The 22,256-nt window shown below is 36.8% G+C and overlaps 1 protein-coding gene across 1 annotated transcript in view; it reads right to left on the reverse strand.

Annotated features, from left to right (window-relative positions):
• Window positions 1-1,446: 1,446 nt before the first annotated feature.
• Window positions 1,447-22,256, reverse strand: part of LOC150094233 (osteopetrosis-associated transmembrane protein 1-like) — an 88,754-nt gene continuing 67,944 nt past the window's right edge. The window contains exon 6 of the mRNA XM_090412165.1: window positions 1,447-1,651. Within this exon, the coding sequence (XP_090268291.1) occupies window positions 1,581-1,651 (71 nt within the window). The 3' untranslated portion in view covers window positions 1,447-1,580. The remainder of the gene's footprint in view (window positions 1,652-22,256) is intronic.

Genomic DNA, 22,256 nt, shown 5'->3' on the forward strand with positions numbered 1-22,256 from the left:
TAATTTTGTAAAATTTGTTAAAAAAAAGAAATAATAATAACTAACAGTTTTGAAATGTATATATATATCAAAATACATAAAATGGATATACATGTTTGAACAAATACAGTAGATACCTGCTATCATAGCCAAAAATTCAGACATATTTGATTATAAGATAATAAAACTATTAGATGAAAATAATTAGTTGAGGGTGAGCAAAAAGTACTTGTGCACCTACAAGAAACGCAGTATACCTGTAATGCATATTGGAAGTTTAAAAATGATCCAAGAGATGTAGTATGTCTTACATGATGTATAACTTCTATCATGTACTCCTCTGTCCTCCCCTCCCTCAACTCCACTACCTTCAATCAGTCATGCTGTAAACTGAGCTGCTTGGATATGTGTGTAAGTGTTGTGAAAATGGTTTTGTAAAGTCCAAGTAATTTTGGCGAAACATCTGTTTTGTTGTAGAGGTGAATATATACAAACAGAAGAGGAGGACAAAATTGAGGAAATGTCCTGCACCACATCACTACAGAGTTCTACAATTGATTAATAAGTTCAGGGAAATTAGATCAGTTACAGATGCACTGATGAATTCTACTTTGTCCTCTGTTAAAACAGAGGACAAAATAGAATACAATTCTCATGAAAAGTGAGAAAAAAATCAGTTTGTATATTGTTTCAGCAAGTTACAAATGCTATAAACAAGAAAAGTGCTTAAAAAATCTAAAGTGACAACTGTACAGGAAAATCAGTATGCAAACTGAAAGAATCTGGCAGCTTGAAGCATGTGCTGACAATTTCTGTTGACTTTCTTATTGCTAACAGAAAAGATATTCTGGTCATGATTTTTTTTTTAGTAGATACTGCTGCATGAGCTAAAGGTAGGTGTAAAATATTACTAAGCTCTCGACTTAAGAGTGTCGTTATGATGACTCCGTATCGTTTCACTGCTCAATTAAATGAGGTTGAAATTACCCATACATACTTCAAGCAGGATAACACTATAGTGCATGTGACTCATTTATCCATAATGCAATGTGATATTTGGTGACTACATAATTTCAAAGGACATTTGGCACCAAGATCATCCAATCTTATTACACCCACACATCTGTGGGGAAAATGGGAAGTGCTGTATAAAAAAGCAATGTTTCACAAGAAAACCACAACTAACTTTATAAGCTTGTAAGAATCACATTTATCATAACCATATTCACTATGGCTATTTTCTCCACTATAACCCATTTCCAACAGGTGCAGAGAGGCTTTTTTGATCACCCTGTACTATGCTATCAGACAAATACTAAAATCTACTAGCACTGCACGGGGAATATTAATTCAGTACTTTTTTAAAATATTACATTATGTATTTCTTAATATCGATTTGTGTCTGATTATTTATATTTTCAACATTTTTTTTTTACATGCAGTATGTAAAAAAAAATGTTGAAAATATAAATAATCAGACACAAATCGATATTAAGAAATACATGCAGAAATTAATAGCTTTTCATTACATTCAATTAGATCAAACTGTATGTGGATCTTATATTACTGACATGATCAGATATTATACAATGGAAATTTACTTAAGAATCTGAGTTTTGCTGATATCTGGTAATACTTGTACTTAGACTGGAATGTGGACTTAAACGGCTTTCTAGAGAAAAAAAAAGATTAATACATTACAAGATTATTAAGATAATTATAAAATTAGCTCTATACTATAGTGCTATTAATTTAGCTACAGAGCTTAAAAAAGTTATTCTGGAAGATAGATAAAGTTTTCTAACATTCATTACTTTAGGCTAGCACATGTGTAAATGGATACCAATATGCAGTAGTAGAAAAGAAATCAGCACACAGTTTGGCTTGAAGAATCAAAATCAGCAATATGAAAGAGCAGAAAAAAATTAGGTACTTGATATGGTTAAGGCACCATCTAGAGACCTGTGTTCAGGCAATTTTCCCGAAAAGTCAGAAATTATGTGAGTGATGAAACTAAAAATTTAAAACGTCTTTCCTCAGCAGTCTGTGGAAACTAAATTTGTGCAGTTGTAAAAGTGGTGTACCACAATTAACAGTGTGCATAACACTGCACTGAGGAGGTATTATAAAGTCCACTAGCATAAGCTAGTTAATGGAAAGACCCATGATTCATCTACTGCACAGACATTCCCAATGCTTGAATATGATGGCATCACTGAATAAATAACTTTCAAATGATAAGCAAACATTCAATAAAAATGAATAATTGAGACACTCATACGTTTGTGCAAAATAACAGTTATAATTTCATCTCTAAATATAATTATAGCACATTCTTTTTCATGAAAAATAATGTCACTATTCTGATATCTAAACTTGCTCTGGCAAATCAGTAATAATCATTCAAAATATGTTACATAACAGTTCTTCATTTTCTTACAAATAGCCAACCTGAGTGGATAAGTAAATAGTATGCCTACTATGCAACTAATATGTAGATTTGAATCCAATTGTAGCATGGATGTTTTGTGCAAGTCTTTAGCTGGCATGTGATTTTCAACATCTAATGTCAGATCACTACCCTGCTTACTAGAGACATAAAATAGAGATCAGGTACTTATACCACCTTTACCACAAGTTTCCCCAGTCCTGAAAATACTTCAGGAGCAAACTTGGATAAAGGATTAAACCAAACATATAATTGGTCGCATAGCCAAGTGAAAAAAACTTTCATCAACCATACCCGTTTAGTAACTTGGTTACATTTATAATAAGATAACTAATATATAGGTCAGAGGAGCTTATACAGTGATTTATTTGAATTTAAAAAAAAACAATTCATGTTGAGCCCATACATGAGAGGAAAAGAAACTTGTTCTGTGGGTTTCAAGGTGTACCGCTGCTCAACATCCCTTCACAGTGCACCTTGAAACCCACAGAACAAGTTTCTTTTCCTCTCATGTATGGGCTCAACATGAATTGTTTTTTTTTAATTCAAATAAATCACTGTATAAGCTCCTCTGTCCTATATACTACTTATATAGGACGGGAGAATTATTGATGCTATTTCAGATGAACATTTCCCATGGAAATATTTATAGAATACCCATATTGCAGAAACCAAACGTCTGTGCAAAAGTGGAAGGAATGAACTGGTAAGAGATGGGCCATTAATAAGTCTAATTGCTCTCCTCTGTATTGAGTCAAGCATTTTGAGGGAGCTTTTAGGGGCCCCATTCCAAATGTGAGAGCAATATTCTATAGCTGGGTGGATTTGTGATTTGTATAATGTTAGCAACTGTTCAGAGGTGAAGTAACGTCTTGAGCGAAACAGAAATCCTAGTTTTTTAGAAGCTGAGGATGCAATGGTTGTGATGTGTTTATGCTAGGAGAGGCTTGATGTCAGGGTAATTCCAAGAAATCTCATCTTGTCTGGAAATTTGAGTGTTATCAAAAATAATACTTGGGAAAATAGTTATTTTTTGTGAGAAATAAGACAGAAGTGGGTTTTTGCTAGCAGTGAAATTGACGAGGTTATCTGAGCCCCATTAGAGGATGGCTTGGAGATCAGAATTGAGGACAGTGATGGCTGATATTCTACAGGTTAAGGCGAGTTGTGTAGAGAAAGGTTTATCAAATGAAAGGGAGGAGTGCAATGTGCTGTCATTTGCAAAACTGTGTATTGGATTGGAGGTCAACTGGAGTAGATCACTGATATACATCACCAACCCTCTTCCTGGTGTATATCAGTGATATACATCAGGAAGAGGGTTGGTGAGAGGAGAAGGAACTATCCACCATCACAGAAGTCCTGAGATAGACCAAATGATGGTAGTTTGCTGAATAAGCCTTTGTGCCAGACCTGGTCAAAGGCTCTGGAGATATCACATGCAACCACTTGAGATTCACCAAACTTCTCCATGGCATTCGTCCAGAGGTGGGAGACATATGGGTGAGGTTCTCCTGTTGATTGGCAGCGACGGAATCCACACTGTGGTGGTCGTTTATTAGGTGGATGCCTCAAGGTAGTGTCAGAGTTGGGAAATGATGATATTTTCCATTACTTTAGACAGGACTGAGGTGAATGAGATAGGTAGTAGTTAGACAGCAGTAATTTGTCGCCCTTCTTGGGAATGGGTTGAATATAGGCCAGTTTTCAGACTGTGGGATAGATTCCAGTGGAGAAAGGAAGTATATAGAGGCGACTTAGGATAGGAGTCAGTTCTGGTGCACAAACTTTCAGGAGAAAGTTTGTGCACCTGGAGAAATGGCATCAGGGCCAGGAGACTTTTTTGTGTCTAATCTGGACAGAATTTTTCTGATCACTTTCTGAAAAAAGGATATAGGGGCATTGTATGTTGGGCATCTGGAATGGTTGGGGGGGGGGGCATTTACCATTATCGGTTATGCAGGTATTGAAAGCAAAGTGTGAAGGAGATTGGCTAAGGAGAAAAAGCCAGGAGATTGGCTTTTTTATGGGCGATGATGCAATAATGCCATCTGGGTATGATAGGAGTGGAAATAGTGTTGGGCAGAAGTTATGACCAATTGCTTTGGAGAGAGACCAAAAGGTATGGCTGCAGTTTGGACAGGCTGCTAGTTTTCTGCTTTTTGCTCTTTCAAACTGTTTTAGAAGCACTGAGAGTTTTTATGCATCTATTTTGTGATTGAATATAAGCTCTAAAGGAGGATGTAATTCTTGATGTAAACCAGTTATAGTATGTTCAATTTTTCATTTGTACAGCCTCGGCTGTTCAAAGTAGTGTGTGGGGGAATGTATGTTTCCAATGCAGTGAGGATCACTTTGGTGATAAGTTTGGTGCATATGTTTGGGTTGGTGGGCCGGAAGCAATAGTTCAACTATGGGAATAAGGTATAGAAGTTGCAGAGGCTGTCCCACATGGCACTGTTATAATGTCAAACTACTCTTGTATGGGAGAGGCTGTGTAAGCATTATTGTATGAGGGAGGAGAGGAGCACTAGATTGTGGTCAGAATAACCTGGGAGGGATGGGCACTACATTCACTGAGTGTTTGGAAGGGTCATCGGTGAGGAAGAGATCTAGGGTGTTTGGGGGACTGATTTGGGTTATCTAGTATTTTGTTGGCATGTGAACAAGTTGTGTAAGGTCATTGATGACGGCAAATGTTTCAGCATCTTTGCCTGTGCAACTAGAGAAGGAAAGCCAGTGTTGTGGACATTAAAATCTCCTAGGAGGATGATTTTGCTTTTGGGAAAGTGGGACTGAAGAAAATCAATTTCAAAGAGAGGAAATTAAAGAGCTTAGAGTGGTTGATGGCATTAGGGAAGCAATAGAGACAGCAAATGAATTTGCTGTGTGGGGTAGGGATATTTTCAACCAAAGGAAATCAAAGTTGGGCAATTCTAGCTTGGGTGCTCTCTGGCATGGAATGTCAGAGTGGATGTATGTGCAGATGCCACCTTTGGATTGAAGGAGTTAAAGTGTGTGTAGTTTGGAAGGTTGAGATGAATAGTGTTGAGGGAGTTAGAGTTCAGACTATGGATGTTGTTGAAGTAGATATGCAAGATTCTGTGAGGCATATATTTTATCACAAGGGTCTTGCACATTTCCTATGCAGTGCTTGTATACTGGCTCCATGGTAGCTACTAGTGACATCACTTGATTTTTGCACTAATTTAGCTTGTTTCTAGTCAATGACCCAACTGTTTTCTCCATTTTCGTGTTTTTCTTCTAGTTGTTGTTTTTGAAGATGACGACTTTGTTCTCTCCGGGCAAATGTTAGGTCTGGTCAAGAACATATGCATGATTGGGGGGAAATATCCTTGAACTTGTTCACTGTTATTAATTTAGATGTGCTAAATTTAGATTTTGCTATAGCATCTGATAGAATATCACATCATAACTACTTTTGAAAGTGAGCAGGATGGGGGATGACAGTCGCTTGGCAGCTTGGGCACAGGAATTGTTGAATTATAGGAACCAGCAATGCATGGTCATCTCAAAAAAGGAAGGTGACAAGTGGATTATTGCAGTATTCTGTTCTAAGAATATTGTTTAATAAAATTAAACTATATCAATGATATAGTTCAAGGTTTGAGAGGAGATATTCAAATTGGATTAGGAACAGCAATGTCAGGAAGTTCTGACATGATGTTGTTGCAAGAGGATTTGAATAGGTTGGTGCCCTGGGATGAATAGGGATTTTACTTCAATGTTGTTAAGTGTAAGATTATGCACTTTGGCCAGAGATGATGGAATGAGGTATATCATACCATAGGAACTTTGCTTCAGAAGATGAAGAAGGTGAGGGATCTGGAAATCTCAGTGAAAAGGGAACTGAAGTTTAGGAGACATGTTGCAAAAGCTGTAAAGATTATCCAAACTTTACTGTATGCTGTAATGCAAAGAACCCTGGCAAGTATGGATAAAGAAGTGATACAGTAGAATGTCACTTATTCAAATGAATTGGGACCAAGGTTTGATTCAGTTAATCAAATAGCTCAGATAATGAAACATACATGGTATATGAAATTGTAGGCCTAATTACAAAGTGTAATTAGGCCTACAATCAAACCACAGTACATGAGGTTATTACTACTGCATTTTGAAATATGATTATAAAAAATAATTGATTTAAGAAATTCCAATAATGCATATTATGTTTATTTTGAAACTTAACTGTTTTACATGGTTTCAAGTGTTACATCGCATAAATAAGAGTATAATGAATCTTGGGTTTTAAAATATGTAATCTTGAATTTTTCTTTAAGCCATGCAGATTGTCTCCCCTCCACACACACAGCGAGGTCTCTCATCCTTTTTAATAGCAGTATCTTTGTAGAACTGCATTTAGACTGTTGCTCACATCATGCCATTGCAGTTTCTAGTACAGTGAAGGCCTTTGTATGAGGGAGCACACTCCCAGCTTTCTCCTCTTTCCTAAGAATCACCTTGGCTAAAGTCAGCACGTTCTTCCTGGACTAATGCAACAATTTCTTCTTTAGTTAAAATATGATAACCAGAATCATCAGCATCATTGTTTAACCACACCTCTGCATAATCCTACCAACACTCTGAAAACCCCACCATACTCCTGTGCTCACCACAGAGTAGGGTACAACAGACAATGATGTATCAACATTACAGGAGACTATCCCTGGGTCTATACAGTAACTAAAGCTAACATTTGAGTTTTAACTCTGTAATAATAAATGAAAACTATTTCTATGCTATACCGCACATATCTTTAAATAAATAATCAGAAATGAATGCAATAGTAATATTTCAGCTTAACAACCAGCACTAGACTTTGGTAATGGCAGTGGTTAGAATAACTGCCATTCTACTGTAATTCCACTGTATGAGGGTTGTTTGAAAAGTTTGGTAAAAAGAATAGTTAAACACATTTTTTTTGAAAAAATCAACTTTATTTCTCAACATAGTCTTCATCGAGGTCTACACATTTGTTCCAGCGAGTTTCCAATTTTTTCTCATCTAAAAAGTAGGATTTGTCAAATTGTGCAAAATAATCATTGACAGCCTTGATGACATCGTCGTTCAAAGAAAATTTTTTTCCACCTAGCCAAATTTTTAAGTTTCGGAGCAAGAAGAAGTCACATGGGGCCAAGTCTTGAGAATATGGTAGATGAGGAACCAATTCAAACCTCAATTCGTACAATTTTGCCATTGCGATGGTCAATGTGGTACAGTGCATTGTCTTGATGAAAGAGCACTTTTTTGTGTGCCAATCTTGGCTGTTTTTTCTTCAGCTTTTCTTTTTTTAAATGGTCCAACAATGACACATAATAGACTCCTGTTATTGTCTTACCCTTTTTCTAAATAGTCTATCATGATAATTTCTTGGGAATCCAAAAAAACAGTGGCCATCACCTTCCCAGCTGACAAAGCTAACTTCGCTTTTTTCAGTGCTCTCTCACCGGACATTGTCCACTGTTTTGACTGGTGTTTGGACTCAGGTGCATAGTGGTAGATCCAAGTTTTATCTACAGTCACGAATCGATGCAAAAATCCTGCGAATTTTGCAATTCATAGGAGTTTTGCATTCATCGCCAAACACTGCGTTGAATGTCTTTTTCCATATGTTTTTGATTAACAGTCAACAATCACGGCATCCATCGCGCACACAGCCTTTTCATGTGCAATTTTTCATGCAGGATATTATTCACCTGTTCAGTTGAGATGCCTACAATCTCAGCAATCTCATGCACTTTCACTCGACGGTCTTCCATAACCATACCATACCATGGATTTTGTCAATTGTTTCCTTCGTAATGACCTCAGTCAATTGGGTGTCCAGAGCGTGCTTCATCTTTGATGGACTTATGACTATGTTTAAACTCATTTATCCAAAAATAAATAGTCTTTAATGCTGGTGCAGAGTACCCATGAACTGTATCTAAATCTGCATGAAACTCATTTTTCTCCATTTTTATGAAAAATGCAAACACAGTCATTTTAAATGTTTGTCAAATGAGAACTACACTTCGCACATGGCTAAAATTTTGCCAGGGTCATGAAAAAGATGATATGCGCCAACACTGGTATGAATAAACAAATTGTGTCGTAGTCTATTGGAAATTTACCAAACTTTTCAAACAACTCATATAAGGCACTAATTAGGCCAGATTTAGATTTCTATGCAGAGATCAGGTCACCTAGTTATACGAGCAATAAGGAAAAATTACAGGAGTGCAGAGATGAATAGCTAACACTATCTCTAGACTGGAATGTTGAGTTGACTGATTAAGGGAATGTGGTCTGCACAGTTTGGTAGACAAGAGATGATGTGATTAAAGCATATAAGTTAGTGAGAGGAATCTACTGGATAAATATAGGAGAATTATTGCACAGGGTAGGTGAATGATAGGCCCTCCTTGGAAACTGAACAAAGGTTGTGTGAGATTTTCTGCGTAGCAAGCAGAGAATGAGTGGAATACGTTGATGGAGTGGATGGCGAGTACTCCAACACTGAATATCTTCAGAAACAAAATATGATAGTTATTGTGGTCTGTGAGTGTTCAACCTCCTGTAAATGAGTCTTCAGACTCCACAAAGGTTAGAAGTAATATTAATTCAAATGGTAAAATTGGTCAAAACGCTGCTATATGTATACTGTTGGCTTGGTCTTTTGTTCTACAAAATTTATTATTATTATCTCACACCTCCAGGGAGTCCAAAGACTCATTGAGGGAGGGCACCTACTCTACAACTCTCTGTCTCCACCACTCAATCCACCAATGAACCGCAACCACATCAACACCATCTACTGCCCACCACCACTAGTATTTTCACAGACAGTCACAAACATCCATGCCCATGGCAGGATTCAAACCTGCAACCTTTTGGCTGGAGAGCGAATATGCTAACCACTCGGCCAGCCATACCAGCAAAAATGTGAATACTGTTTGTTACCAACACTGTTCGTATATTCGTATTCTTAATAGAACAGTTAATCAACTGATTATGTTTCTTCTATATATTATTATTATTGCGTGACACTTCCTAGGACTCATTGAGATAGGGCAATCTTCTCCCTAACTCTGTCTCCACCACTCAATCCACCAACTACGGCAAACTGTAACTACCATCATCATCTACTACCCACCACTACCACTAGTAGTATTTTCACAGATAATCACAAACATCCATGCCCACAGCAGGATTCGAACCTGCAACCTTTTGGCTGGAGAGTGGATAAGCTAACCACTTGGCCAACCAAGCCAGCAATTCACTTATTCACTTAGCATCCCACTGTATAAGCTTTGTTTATTCTTATTATTTTTCATATTTAATTTGCCATCTTCATGAAAAATTGTGCCTAAACAGATAAAATATGTAACCAGTTGAATTTGAATAAACACCTTTGAATTGTAGTAATTTGTTTAAGAGGATAAAATCATCTGCACAGAGTAAAGAACTATACTGAATATAAATATCAGGTTAAATACCTCTTTCCTTAATGACATGGTCCATACAAATAATAAATAATAATGAGCATAGCATACAACTCTGACTTACATCTGATTGAATATCAGATCAATCTTCTTGTGCAATTTATACAAGAAGATTGATATTGTACAATTTGCAATTTACATATAAGTTTTTTATCATACAAATTTAGTACTTAGAAACAATTTCTCTTTTAATATCATATATGCTTTTTAATCAATACAACTTAAGACCTCATTATGTTTCTTTGATTTCTTCATTATTTGTCATAAGGCAAAAATCTAGTTTTAGCAATGTCTACTGGAACTAAATTCAACTTTATCTTCAAAAATTTTCCATTCAGCAATTTTACTCACCCTTTTTGCAAATATAAAGGAATCCTTCATTTTACACAGTTTCGAATAACATGATTTTCAAATTAACAGAGTTAATAAATTAATACCACAAGTTATTTAGCATGGGTTAAAAATTCACTTAACACATTTTGTTCATGTTGGTTTGGATGAAACTTCTTGGACTGTTTTTGATCTTGAGGTGAGGCATAGCTCTTTATTGTATCAGCATGCAAGCAAAATAGTTTCACTGTAGCCTCAAAGTATATAAGGCTTAGATGTATGGACACATCATGAGACAGCCTGCAGATCACAAGACACAGAAGGTAATGGAAGTGTATACAGAAATGAGGGGACATGGTACACCCCGTTTAACATGGATGTCCCATATAAAAAAGAGACCTTGAAACTGCCCAGTTGGAAACATCGACAACCCAGGACATAATATTCTGATAATTACAGACTAGGAGAGCTGACCCCAAGTGAAATGGGATAATGGCGAGGACAAAGATGACCAAAGTATGTAACTATATACATTGTCTTAACATCTCCTAATTTTCAGCTACAGAAAACATGGCAACATTTATAATGCAGTTGCTGGGTGCAGAAACAAAATGATTTTTGTTTCTGTAAAACAAATTTTCAATCACAAAGATTTATGTGTATGTATATATATATATATATATATATATATATATATATATATATATATATATATATATAACTTGAAATCCTGAATTGCATTTGAGATTTTCTATATCATTAAGACTAGCATGCCGTATACTGTAAACTGAATTGTAACAAATGTGCCATCCTACATGGAAGGGACATAATATATTGTCAAGCAACTTCCTGCTTGAAGCTAAACAAGTGGAGTCATTGACTCACTGTGAACTAATTCACAGTATTTTTGTATTTTTGCTAAGAGTTGCTTTATAATTTCAAATGATGCAAACAACTTTGTAACAGAGAGTGAATATACATATGTAGTGTGAGCATAGCAAGCACTCTGGTTTAAGCTGCCATTAAATAAGCAGGGGGCGCTTAAGGGTCAAAGCTGTATAACTGAGAGGAGACCTCCACATAGCCTTTAAAGGAATGCGGAGAACCGACCAGGGCTTCTACCCTAATGTCCAATCTTCACCTTCTCATGGTGCACCCTGTTAGGTATCTACCTGGATACTGAACGAACGAGGATGGGCTGGCAATTTGGGATTTAGCCGACCAAATTGTATTCCTATTGGTAAAACCAAAATACAAAATGATGGTACAACATGACAAAATTTCATGCCAGCTGGGGCATCGCCCAGTTAAACAAGGCCCCCGTTGTTTTCGCCAGGGAACCAGGGTGAACAGCGAAAAGTCAGCTACTGGAACAAATCTGAAAACAAACCCCAACTCAACATCACCAGAGTTAAAGATCGGTACTATCAACATAAGAAGCCTGAATGGCAAAGAAATGGAGCTAGCAGAGGAATTAGATAAGTACCAGATCGACATAAGGGTGATTGAAACAAAAAAGACAAAAATTGGTGAGATCTTTCTGAGCAATAAATACAAATTGTTATATTCAGGCAATGACAATCAAGAAAAAGAAGGAGTAGCCATAGTATTCAACACAAAATACGAGGCGCATCTATTTGAATGGCAGGCAGTGTCAAGTAGACTGATTGGGCAAATATCAGAATGGGGAACTGGACAATGAGACTTATTTGTGCCTATGGTCCCACAGAAGGTTCTAACTAAGGTAGAAGTGGAGGAATTTTTTGAGGCTCTAGAGAAAGCTACTGACACAATAAAAAAGGAAAAGTTGGTCCTTGTTGGGGATCTAAATAGCAGAGTAGGAAGTGATTGTCAGACATACAAAAATGTTTTGGGAAAATTTGGAGAAAATGGCAAAGCTAATAATAATGGCAAATACCTGTTGGATTTCTGGACACGGACTGGTTATTACTAACACCATGTTCCAACATAAAAATGTGCACAAATTCACATGGAGAGAAGAGGCAAGGAATAAGAAAAGTCTCATTGACTATGTTATTGTTGATAGTGATGTTTTCTCCCTGGTGCAGGACACCAGAGTGTACAGAGGATTTGAAATTGGAAGTGATCACTATTTAGTCTTGAGCAGGATAAAATTGAATTTCATATTGAAAAGAATGACATGTAAGAAAGTTTTAAAGCGAATAAAAGTTGAGCACCTCTCAGATGTCAACTGTAGACTAAAATACACAAAGATTATTGAAAAAAAAAATGAAAAAGTTTGAGAACAGGAACCAGACCTTGGAGATTTAGTGGCAAGCCTTGAAGAAAAATCTTATTGATTAAGGTAGAGAGGCATGTGGTGAAGTTGTCTGCAAGGATAGAAAAATTAGAACTCCATGGTGGACACAGGAAGTTAAAGAGGCAGTGAAGGAAAAGAAGAAAGCATACCAAAAGTTCCTGTCAAATAAGTCAGCTTGTGCTCTTAGAGAATACAGAGACAAATGTAAGAAAGTTAAACACTGTGTAAAACTAGCTAAACAAAAGTCATGGGAGGACTTTGGTAAGAATGTAGAAAATAAATATCAAGAAGGTGGCAAAATATTCTGGAGGTTGTTGAAGAAGCTTAGGAATGGAGGAAAGAGTGCTGTAAAAGGAGTTAGAGATGATAAAGGTGAAATGAAAACAGGAGAAAAAGATATCCTTGAAGTATGGAGTAATTACTTTGAAAATTTGCTAAATGAAACAAGCAGTGATGACAGCACAGTGATAAAAAACACTGACGAGGCATGCAGTCAGGAATAGTTATCCATACTTGAAGTAGAAAAAGCCATCAAAGGCTTGAAATGTGGAAAGGCAGCAGGAGTAGATGATATTCAACCAGAAATGCTGAAGTATGGTGGTATAAAAGTCTTACAGTGGCTGCACTCCATAGTTCAGAAGACCTAGACAGAGGGATGAATTCCCGATAACTGGAGTAGAGCTCTCATAGTACCCATGTATAAAAAGGGAAATAAAACTGAATGTGAGAATTACAGAGGTATATCCCTATTGAGTGTTCCTGGCAAGATCTATGCAAGTATACTTGAGAAACAGTTGAGAAGAATTGTGGAAGAAACGCTTGGTGAAGAACAAGCTGGATTCAGGTCAAATAGAGACTGTCAGGATCAGATCTTCACTTTACGACAGATAGTGGAGAAATCATGGGAATATAACAAAGATCTGTATTTAAGTTTTGTCGATTTGGAAAAGGCATATGACAAGGTGCCAAGAGAGAAGCTATTCAATATGCTACAGTTATATGGTGTCAATGGGGCATTATATCAAGCAATACTTAGTCTTTATTTGAGTTGTAAATCAGCAGTTAGAACTGAAGGAAGTACAGGAAGATGGTTTAATGTTAAATCTGGTGTGAGACAGGGATGTACATTATCCCCTCTGTTATTCATTATCTATATGGATCACATTATGAAGGAAAGTGGTATTAAACATGATATCAAAATTGGAGATGTTAATGTCAGCTCTTTGCTTTATGCAGACGATGTCATACGTCTAAATAAATCTGCTACAAGTCTGCAAGATTCTCTGACTAAATTGAATAACTGTTGTAATAGATATGGTATGAAGGTCAGCAATAAAAAGACAAAGACAATGAAAATAGGCAGAATCACTGAAAATGTCAACTGTGTTGTGAATGGAGAACTTATAGAACAAGTAAAACATTTCAGCTACTTAGGCACGATTTTTAGTGAAGGTGGTAAGTTAAATATGGAAATAGACAACGGAATCAACAAAGCTGGTATGGCAGGAAGTCAACTGAATAAAATTATATGGAATAAGAGAGAAATTAGTCGGAACACTAAATTAGCTGTATACAAGACAGTATTCAAACCAGTTTTAACTTATGGATCTGAGAGCTGGGTCAGAAGTAAAACACTTGACCAAAGACTAGAGACTGCAGATATGAGAGTCCTGATAAAGATCAGAGGTGTGAACAGATGGCATCAATGGCAATATCATATTAAAAATGAGGATATTAGGAAAGAACTTGACATTGTCAGTATCCAGGAATGCATTAGCAGAACTAATCTCAGGTGTAATAAATTTAGTTTAATCCTTTATCCAAGTGTGAGCAAACAAAGTTTGCGCCTGAAAGTATCTTCAGGACTGAGGTAAGGTGGTACACACCAGGGCAACTAGTTGCAAAGGTGGAGCAAGCTACCAATACTCCTGTCTCAGTATCTCCTATAATGCAAAACACATCTCCTTATGGATATGTCTAATGTTCTGCATTAAGGGAAGGGCCACTACCCAGACTAGTTTCGACCTTTATTGAGCTCTCTTCAGTGGGAGCCAGGCCGAAGCTGAGATACCAGGCAGAAGCATTCGCAGGTCATCTCTACCTATAGGAGTTGCCAAATCGTGTGCCACCCATTTATAATAAATTACTCTGGATTTAGAGATTTGGCAACTCCTATAGGTAGAGATGACCTGCGAATGCTTCTGTCTGGTATCTCAGCTTGGGCCTGGCTCTCACTGAAGAGACCTCAATAAAGGTCGAAACTAGTCTGGGTAGTGGCCCTTCCCTTAATGCAGAACATTAGACATATCCATAAGGAGATGTGTTTTGCATTATAGGAGATACTGAGACAGGAGTATTGGTAGCTTGCTCCACCTTTGCAACTAGTTGCCCTGGTGTGTACCACCTTACCTCAGTCCTGAAGATACTTTCAGGCGCAAACTTTGTTTGCTCACACTTGGATAAAGGATTAAACTAAATTTATTATACTCTAACCAAGTGAAAAATAAACTTTTAATCTCAGGTGGTATGGCCATTTAAACAGAATGGGCGAGGAAAGATTGGCAAAACACGTGTTCTCTGCCAGGTTGGCAGGAAAACGACCCAGAGGAAAACCAAGATATAGATTGGATTGATACAGTACAAAGTGCCTTAGAGGACAGAAATATAAGATCTGATAATGTTGGAGTCTTGACAAGTAACAGACTGATTTGGAGGAAAATTGTAGATAGGAAGTTAGTAATGATGTAAATTTTTCATGTAGTACTATCATATCCGGTACATGGCAGGAATTTGATGATGATGATGATTAAATAAGCAGTGTGTTGATTAATTGTCTACTGCTTTATTATAAACATTAAATTATCTTCAATAATAAATTATTAAATTTAATATTGATTAAATAAAAGAAAGAGTAAAACAGTGAGTGTCAATGATAAAAAGAAGTAAAAAGCTATCACTTTAGAAAACAAAAATTTAAATAAAAAATATGTGTGTGGTGATAAGAAAGTAAAAATTGCACCTTGATTTTGAGCTGAATGAGGTGCCAATTCTTGACTCATTCAGTAAATATTTGGGAATTATTACTAAACTCTCATTTGGAAGGAATTGAATGATTAACGACCTCATTAATATCAATGAACAACAAGATTGCAAAGCAAAAGAAAATACAGCAATGAAAGATAACTTTAATTTGAATCATTGTTTTGAGCTGTTAAAACTTTAGAAAACAACTCATGGATATTAACCCTAAGCTTGTGTAAAAATCTCATATAATTGTTTTACTTATGTTCGTGTATATATATATATATATATATATATATACACACACACACACACACACACACACACACACACACACACACACACACTGAGTAAAAAATTTATTAATGAGAAATACATTTTTGTCGTTGTTATTCTTGTTATTCTAGAGCCACCAATTACAATGATATGAAATGAAACTTAAATGTAATCAAGTAATAAACTTGCTTACTGTATGTTATAATTTCTAGAGGCCCAGAAATGTTATATGTTTGTGCTTCTTTTGTTATACAATGTGTAAGCACTGCAGTAATGGAAGCCATGTTGTCACTTGAGTTTCACTTTGAATCTCGGCAATCGACATGTGCATTAGTTGTTTTTAGAATAGCTGTCACTGGGTAACAAGAATGCTAAGAAACAAAGAGTAGACAAACAAGAAAGGAGATTACTCTCCAAGGATATGAAACTCTGAAGCTAATAACTGAAGGACAGTATAATGTATCAAGCCTTTGTATATGAGAAGCAAGTGATATATGCTCCAAGGAGCAAGAGAGAATATGCAGTGAAGCGCTTTTTATTGGAAGTGCAATTGGAACTGCTCAATTAAATGTATTCCTTTTGTCTGAGTGATTATCCTTTATGCCTACTTCAGAAAATGAAAGACAGATGCATCAAAGAAAGTAAAAGATAATATTCAAGTATATTGGTCAAGTGAGATCTTTAGCTATTGTATTTAAGGAATTTAAAAAATAAGATAGATTGAATGAGTGAGTAAAAAGCGAATAAGGGAAGATATAGAACAGTGATAAAATAGATGCTGCAAAGGAAATTTCCATATAGTGAAGTGAAATTACACAACTTTCAGCTGAATGCTATGTTCAATTTGTTTTGTAAAATATTTAATGTTATCTCTCAGTATTGAATTTAATTGTGAGAGTTAGGGTGTGAGAAATTATTATTGAGCTCATACTGAGTAATTCTTAGAATGGCCAAGTAATTATTTGTGTGTCTTAAGAAGTTAGAAATTAATTTAGCACTTTTATAAGGAATGTCAGATCTCCTTAGAGAGATATAGTGAAATACTAAGAATTTGTATCTGTTGCATATATTTAAATGTTTACATTAAATAATTTTTTTTATATACTAGACCTTCATTCTTTGAATATTGAACACGCATATGTTGATCTTTGAAGTCAATGCATCATCATGGATACATATCTGAAAAAGTCTAGCCAACTAAATTAAAATTATATATCATTTTTACTATATACTATACCCCACGATTGACTTTAATATATAGGTTGGATATAAGTGGGGAATAACATAAGAGCAATCAAGCTCTCTTTTCAAAATGTAGCTTGACTGCAGTATGCTGGTCTGGTGGAATGCAGATAAAGCTATGAGCTGTTACTGCAAAATGTACATACACCCTCTGTCCAAAAAAGAAACCAAACTTTTCAAAAACAGAAGAAACTAGTGGTGCCACTGTTGTATCTTTTTGTTGTCGAAAGCGGCAACCTTCATTAGTGTTGTGTCAACTGTTTATGACATTTGTTTCATTAGAAGCAGAGTTATAGTGGCAAGAGTGACAGTGTGTTTTGATGAAGGGTCGGAAAATGAGTTTCAAACAGAGAGCTGCGATCGACTTTTGTGTTAAACTTGGTAAAAGTTTTACCGAAATGCATCAAATGCTTCAAAATGCATACGGTGATGAATGCTTATCCTGTACTCAAGTTTACGAGTGGTTTAAGCAATTTTAAAGTGGTCATGAGAGGCTTGAGGACGACGAAAAGCGGGGCCATCCAAAAAACTGGATTGAGCAAAGTTAACATCCAAAAAGTGCATGGTTTCATCAAAGAAAACCTGAAATCGTCTGTGAGATTGATTGAAGATGAATTGGGGATTCCAAAATCAACTGTGCACAAACATTTTGACCGAGAGTTTGGGCTTTCATAAATTGAATTTGCGATTTGTTCCCCACAAGTTGACCGCCAACCAAAAAAATGTATTGAATTGAACATTGCAAGGACCTCTTTAAAACCACTCATAAGGACTCAGACTTCCTTGAAACGATTGTTACTGGTGACAAAATGTGGTGTTTTGAGTATAAGCCTGAAACAAAGCACCAGAGTGCTGAGTGGAGACCACCAGAAGAAGAGCATCCGAAAGAAAGTCGCTTGGAGAAGTCAAAAATAAGGACAATGCTGATTTGTTTCTATGATTCCAAGGGCATTATCCACAAAGAATTCATTCTGCCTGGCTAAACGGTCAATGGTGAGTTTTATCTCGAAGTTTTGAAGTGATGGATAGCGAGAATTCTCGCATATGGCATGAATATCATGATCCAGGCAGCTGGTCACTTTTGCATGATAATGCACCATCTCATCGTTCACACATTGTGAGACAGTTTTTGAGCAAAAACCAACTTTGTGTGTTGGATCACTCGCCGTATTCACCTGATTTAGCACCCTGTGACTTCTTTCTCTTCCCCCGACTTCGTTTGCCGATGAAAGGAAAGCGATACAACACCACTGAAAATGTTCAAGCGGCAGTAACCATGACCCTCAACAGTATCCCAAAAACCGATATAAAAACTCATTTAAGGAATTAATTGACTGTGCCAAACACTGTATCAAAGCTGAGAGAGAATATATTGATTGAAACAAATGATTTGAATAATTATAATTGGCCTGTGTTTTATTTTCTATCAAACGTTTGGTTTCTTTTTGGACAGCGGGTGTACAAAAAAAAAATAGAAACAAAAGTGAATGCAAAGTGCCTTGTTGAAATATTTCTCATAATTTTCTTTTAAAAAAATATTTTACTAAATTTAAAAAAAAAAAATTTAGTACAGATTTTGAAAGTACATGGATGAGGTACAATTTTTTTCATATTCAGTTTCACTTTTTTTTTCTTTTTTAAATCATCAAATTCCTGTACACTCCTTGAGAGGAGTAGAGGATACAATTATGGTATTAAATGATTAAATTTACATTATTACCACCTTCCACACTCAAACTAGCTTAAAAGGTGTAGAAAGGCTTATATGTTCATTGGACATGTTGACTAATTTTGATGGTAATATATCAGAACACAGAAAGATAAGTAAATAATTATTTATTGACTTATTGCTAATATTTTGCTGGTGCATCTTCAGAGCACAAAACACAGTTTTGTGCTCTGAAGATGCTGGTTATAACACCAGCGAAATATCAGCAATATGTCAATAAATAATTATTCACTTATCTGTGTTCTGATATATTACCGTCAAAATTAGTCAACATCAAACTAGCTTCCTTTCATCCGATTCCAGAGATTGAGCTGATAGGGATGCTGAGGTATTTGCTATCAGCAACGATCTAACACACACACACACACACACAGTCAATCTATTACTGGAATGCTATATAATCCTGGTAACACCCTTGACCTTTTCTTAACCAACTCTCCCTTCAAATACACTAGGACATCAATTCTTTTTTGTTAACTGAGATCATAAGCTTATCTAAGTTTTCTTTACTATAGAAACATAGCTATTTTTAGTCTCATGTCTTTTGATATTACAGCAATACCCTATGCCAAATCCTAACATGATTCTCCTCCAACTTCTGCAATAACAACTATGCAAATTACTCCCATTAACAAAAATAGTTCATTCCATGTAGTCCTCTGTAAGAAAGAAATCAGAAGAATCCTGAATAACACGGACACTAAAAAAGCCATCTTGTCTTGATGGTGTAACTCTAATTTTCTAATAGAAGTTAGTAATGCATGTCATTTGAAGGTTTGACAATTTCCATAAATGTCTACGAGATTTCCAAGTGTCATGAAAAACACCCTGGGATATACAAGATTCCACATGTATCCCAGGGTGTTTTTCAAAAGTAAAAGTAGTTTTGGGTGCTACTACAGGAGGGAGTGACTCCCTCTTCTAGTAGCAGTAACGCCCTCCAGGGAGGGAGGGAGTCACAGAAAGATGTGGATGTCATTAGCATGGGAGATTAGCACAATGAGTATAAACCAAGCAATTATTATGTGAGGGAGGGAGTTTCTAATTATAGGGATATAAACTGGAAGGAGTACAGGGCACATGGCAAGATGAAAATAGAATTATATAGTTATTAAGAGATAATTATTAGAAACAGCTTGTCATGGAGGGATACTATGAGTTTGAGAGTGTTGGATCTGGTAAAAGCATCAGAAGATATATACATAACCACAATAAAGACTCTACCTCCAATAGGGGAAAGTGACAGCACATAGGAGGTTGCTAAACATGTGCTCAGTCAAGAGAGGTGTAACTACCAAGCTGGTGATTATGACAAGCTCGCGAGGATGCTTGGAACAGTGCCATGGCTTAAGAAGCTACAAGAAAAGAATATCAGTAGTGAATGGAAAGTGGTCAGGGACTGTTTGAGAGAAGATATCAGTCTGCATAATCAAGGTCAGGAGGATAAAGCAAGTGATGTTAAAGTGGATGAGCAGTGATATAAAGCAAGAGGGCATCATTATTATTATATGGGCGCCTCCATGGAGTCTGAAGACTCATTGCAGGAGACCTAATTTATCATACCTCTCCTTGAACCTATTAACAGACAACGCACTCACAAATAACTCTGGCAACCCATTCCACTCATTCACAACTCTCAAAGCAAAAAATATATCCTCACACCACTACAAACCACACCTTTATTCAACTTCCAGGGAGAACCCCTTGTTCTGGTCTCGAGATGGGGTCTTATCAAGGCTCGATACAGAGGAAAAATAACCTGCTTGTCTCTGCTTGTCAATGTATTCTTCAGCAACCAAGTGATTTGATGAGCTGATTTGGCCACTTTTGCAATGTGTCCCCTAAATTTCAATTCCTTATCCACCAACACTCCTAAATCTCGTGCCTCATCAATTTCCTGGAGCACAGTTCTACCAATGCAGTAAACTGCCGCCAATCTTTTCACCCCAAAATGCATAACCTTACATTTTGCCACATTAAATTGGCATCCATTCTCCTTAGCCCAGTCCTCTAATCTATCCAAATCATCCTGCAAAATTTTGACATCATGTGCATTCACTATTGCTCTACCCAACTTTGCATCATCAGCAAACAAATGAACTGTTCCTCTCAGATCCTTTCCTATATCATTAATGAACAAACTAAACAGCAGTGGTCCAAGAACAGATCCTTGTGGCACACCACTAGTCGCAGGCCATCTTGTGGACTCTACTCCTGAGTAAACCACTCTCTGATATCTCTCCGTCAACCACCCTCCTATCCATCTCACCAACCCTATGTCCATCCCCATATGCTGCAATTTACTGATTAGAATTCCATGTGGTATCCTGTCAAAGGCCTTAGCAAGGTCCAGTAGAATCACTGTAAACCCATTACCCTTATCCAGTTCAGCCATCACTGTGTTATAATACGTGAGCAAGTTACTGAGGCATGACCTACCCTTCACAAAACCATGCTGTCCCCGATACAGTATCCCATTTTCTTCTATCCAATCTTGTATTTTCCTCTTCACTATTTTCTCTAAGACCTTGATAATGATTCCTGTTATGCTGATTGGCCGGTAATTTTCAACAGCAGCCTTGGAACCACCTTTGTGCAGCAGAACTATTTTCCCCTCTTTCCACCCCCTTGGGACTGACCCAGACCTGAGGCTCAAATTAAACAAAATGGTCAAGGGCACTGACAATTCTTTCGCCGCTTCACGTACGACACGAGCTGGTATACCATCCAATCCCACAGATGTATTGACATTGAGGTTCTGTAATAGACTAGTTACCTCTACTTCATTCATCACAATTCCAGTATAAGCTGTTGGTTCTTCCATTTCTGCAAAGTCACCACCTGGATGATATACTCTTGCAGAGTGCTCGCTCAGTAATTCCACAATATCGACTGATTCGGTTAACTCCCTACCCTCAGCATTTTTTAAGATCATTCTACCATGAGCATTTTTCCTTTTACTTGCAACATACTGAAAAAACTGTCTGGGATTCTCTTTAGCCTGCATGGCCAATTTTCTTTCGTAATCTGCTTTTGCTTTTCTTACCACCCTTGTTACCATCCTGGCCTGAGCTTTATACTGTTCCTGCGCCTGATGGTCACCTTTCTCCTTAAATTCCCTCCACAATTGTTTCTTTTTTTTTGCAGCTCAAGCGTAATAGTGTTATTCATCCATTTAACCCCTACTTGATTTATTATTCGGACTCTTGGTATACAGTCAACCATTGCCTCCTGCAAACAGTTCTTAACCACCTCCCATGCACTATCAACATCCAGCCTTTGCAGATTTACATGCCAGGGCACTGAGCCAAGCACACTCCTAAGCTCGTCATGCTTACCAGCCCAGTAATTCCACATGTACCCTGTCTTAATTGTAAATTCCACTCCTTTGAGAGTGACTTATGGTCACTCTCACCAATTGGTGGCAACATGGTCATGTTC

The sequence above is a fragment of the Typopeltis vanoorti genome, chromosome 22 (assembly GCF_054136105.1).
Source record: "Typopeltis vanoorti isolate ZY-2024b chromosome 22, IOZ_Tvanoo_1.0, whole genome shotgun sequence".
NCBI classification, from domain to species: domain Eukaryota; kingdom Metazoa; phylum Arthropoda; class Arachnida; order Uropygi; family Thelyphonidae; genus Typopeltis; species Typopeltis vanoorti.